At 60.8% G+C, this 3,169-nt stretch overlaps 1 protein-coding gene and 1 long non-coding RNA gene across 2 annotated transcripts in view; both read left to right on the top strand.

The window, feature by feature from the left end:
• Positions 1-842: 842 nt before the first annotated feature.
• LOC145723699 (uncharacterized) lies at positions 843-2,329 on the top strand. Its single transcript, XR_014148955.1, has 3 exons — positions 843-1,130; positions 1,356-1,415; positions 2,157-2,329. It is a non-coding gene; the product is annotated as an uncharacterized LOC145723699 (long non-coding RNA).
• A 761-nt stretch (positions 2,330-3,090) lies between these two features.
• The window catches only part of POU3F3 (POU class 3 homeobox 3), a 3,099-nt gene continuing 3,020 nt past the window's right edge, over positions 3,091-3,169 (top strand). The window contains exon 1 of the mRNA XM_006736449.3: positions 3,091-3,169. This exon is cut by the window's right edge and continues 3,020 nt beyond it. Within this exon, the coding sequence (XP_006736512.2) occupies positions 3,091-3,169 (79 nt within the window).

The raw sequence follows: 3,169 nt of genomic DNA, 5'->3' as shown, positions 1-3,169 counted from the left end.
CGCTGGAGCTCAGGACTGCCGGCTGCAGGAGCAGGCTGGGGGCGGTGGGCTCAGGGCCCGCGCACCCGCAGCCAGGGGTGCGGGGCGCACGCCCACGCACACTCATTAGGAACGATGTATTTATTGAATGTCCGAGTTGGGTTAGTTCATTGGAAATCCCCGAGGAGGGTTCAATTTGCCCTTGTTTTCGTTGCCACTTTCTCTTTTTTCTTGGTTCGCTGAGGTTCCTCTGTGCAGCGTTTCCGCTTGGCCGCGTCCCCCCACCCCCGCTTCTCCCGCCTACCCTGCGCGCGCCCCCTCCCGTCCCCCTTAACTCTTTCAGCCTGGTTGGGGCTGAGAAAGCGTTTGTCGCCGCCAGCCCATCCACTACGCAAACCCATCTGAAACAGAAAAGAAAGAAAAAGCACCACTGTGTCTAAGAATAGCGAGCAAGCAAAACACCACTAATAACCATAGAGGGAGAAAAAATATATATATACACACACACACACACTATATATATATATATATATATATATATATATATATATATATACACACACACACACACACATATGCACACACACGCACAATGTAAGCGGTGGAGGGCGCGGCTAGTGGATCCTGGTTCTTTAGGCCGGCTCCTGCTGCAGTGGGAATTCCCGGAGCCATTGGGGTGGAATACACTTACGATGGATCTATGGGGAAAGGTCGAGCTGATAGCTTTTCAAATACATCGCAGGGCTCTGCTGACCGGCACCCTCCAAACACACAAGGACACGCTCGCTACTTGCTTGAATCCCAGAGGAGGGGGGAGGGAAGAAGGGAGGGAGAGCGGAGAGGCAGAGAGGGGGTGGGGGAGAGAGCGAGCCGCGGCAGCTAGCGGTCCGTCTCGCACGCGCGGGCACCGCGCTGGTCCTGGGCTGCAGGTTTCCCAGATGATGGCATCCGAGAACTTAAACAAAGGGGGACGCCGCCGGCGCAAAGCGGCTGCGGAAAGTTACCGCGGCGGATTTCCAAGGAGCGTGGCCACGACCCGAGCCCTTGGCGATGCGAGCTCTCCCTTTCCACCCCCGCCGAGACAGAGACGGGGGCCGGCTGGTGAAGGAAAAAGGAAACTTTGAAACCACTGGGGATACATCAGCCTATAGGTATTAGCGTGAATGGTGCATCCATGCCGCGCGCTTTACAAATCTCTGGGATTGGGGTGGGGAGCGGGGAGGGCGGCAACACAACGCAGTACTAGGTGAAGTGGGTAGGTTGCTATTTTTCATGATTTTTTTCCCCTCTTCATTTTCCTTCTGATTCTAACTCCCCCCCCCCCTTTCTCCCATCCCTCCCTCCCTTTTCTCTCCCCTTTCATCCCCCCCTCCCAGACTGGTAACGAACGCCCTGAGCCGCGGAGAGAACGCCAACCTCTCGGCCGGACACTAAGAGTTAAGATGTGGCGGAGAGGGTGGCGGGGGAGGGGCGGAGAGGAGAAAGTGGAGAGGGGGAGGGAGGCTGGGCGGGGGTGGGGGGGGACGACAGATTTCCAGCTTCTACGACGCTCTGCCTAAATTAAAAAGCAACCAATCGGAACGGCCGGAAGGGGGGCCGCGCGTCCTGAGCCAGTCATTCTGGGCCTGCCAATCACCCAGCGGGTAGCCAATCAGCGGGGGCCCTGGTGCTCGACTTCCTTGTATTTGGGAAAGTGTGGTGGTGGGTGCGCGCTCGCGGCGGAGGGTAAACATTCGACAGTCCCTGCTCTGAGAGGGAGGGACAGAGAGCGAACTGTCAGATCCCAGCGAGAGCGGGCGGGCGAGAGAGGGAGAGAGAGAGAGAGGGAGGGAGAGGGAAAGTGAGAGAGGGAGAGAGAGCGCGAACGAGGGCGCAGAGCGAGCTCCCGCTGCAACTCCGCTCCGGCTCGGCCAGCGCCAGCGCCGTCGGTGCACTCTACGAGCCGTGCAACGTGCCCGCTGGAGTTGGTTGTGTATCAAGGATCCCCTATATGCACACACACACCTCCACCTCCACCAATGCACTCTTCTTCCTCCTCCTCCTCCAGACAACTGCTGGGAAAAAAATAAAACACCAACCCCAACCGTCAGCAACAAGGTAACAGAGCCATTCGACCTCATTTTTCTCCTGTTCAATTTTTTCCTTGTTATATTTGTTTCCTAATTTCTGCCCAAAAGGAAAGATGTCGCATCAGACTGTGACTGTTGCGAGGAGAATGAAAAAGGACTCTTGTTTCAGAGGCAACCCAGAGCTCCGGCAATAGCAACTTCAGAGAAATGCACCATCGCAAGAAGTTTTCCTAGGACAGAACAAAACTTGAAACGAAAGGACCAGAGGAGGAGAGCAGGAGCCCGCCTCTCCTCTCCGCACACGCGAGCAGCCAGCATCACCACGCCTTCAAGGACGAAAAAAGTTTTACTACTCTAAAGGAAAACCAGTGAAATGTGTTCCTGAGGAGGAGAGAAGAGAGCGGGCAAGGGAAGGAGCGGTCCGGTTGCCGGTCATCCATAATTTGGTTAAGGAAGAAAGGAACGGCTGCTTTCTTTGTTGTCTGCCGTGAAATCTTCACTTAGCAGGTGGACTGAGCCCCGCGCCGGGGCAGAGTCCGCACTCGCCCGAGGACAGCAGGAGGAGCGGGAGCCGGCGCGCCCCGCCAAAGAGCCCGGAGCGCAGGCCCGCGCCCCGCCGGGTGAGCCCCGCTGGAGCTAGCGGAACGCGCCGGGGCTGGGGGGCGGCCACGACCCCCCCTGAAGGGGGCGGCCACGGAGCGCGCCCCGAGAAGCGAGCCCCCCTCCCCAGAGCGCTGCTCCTGCTGCTGCTGCTGCTGCTGCTGCTGACCAAGGCCGGCCGGCGACCCCCGCGCCCTGCCGAGCGGCCTTGCAGCTGCAGCCGGGGGCCGCGGCGGCGGCGGCGGCGGCGGGGGCGGAGGCGGCGGAGGAGGAGGCGGCGGCGAAGGCGGCGGGGCCGGCCGGGGCCCGGGGCGGGGGCGGGGGAGGAGGGGGCAGAGGAGGCGGGAGGCGGGGGGGCGCGGCGGCGGCGGCGGCGGCGGCCGCGGCTGCTGCTGCGGCGGCGGCGGTGGTGGCGGCGGTGGGGTGGCGGGAGCGGAGCGGCATGGCCACAGCGGCTTCTAACCCCTACCTGCCGGGGAACAGCCTGCTGGCGGCCGGCTCCATTGTACACTCGGACGCGG

This window comes from Leptonychotes weddellii, chromosome 10 (genome assembly GCF_054177405.1).
Source record: "Leptonychotes weddellii isolate Sample4059 chromosome 10, ASM5417740v2, whole genome shotgun sequence".
In the NCBI taxonomy this organism is placed as follows: domain Eukaryota; kingdom Metazoa; phylum Chordata; class Mammalia; order Carnivora; family Phocidae; genus Leptonychotes; species Leptonychotes weddellii.
This window is presented reverse-complemented; position numbering and strand designations above follow the sequence as displayed.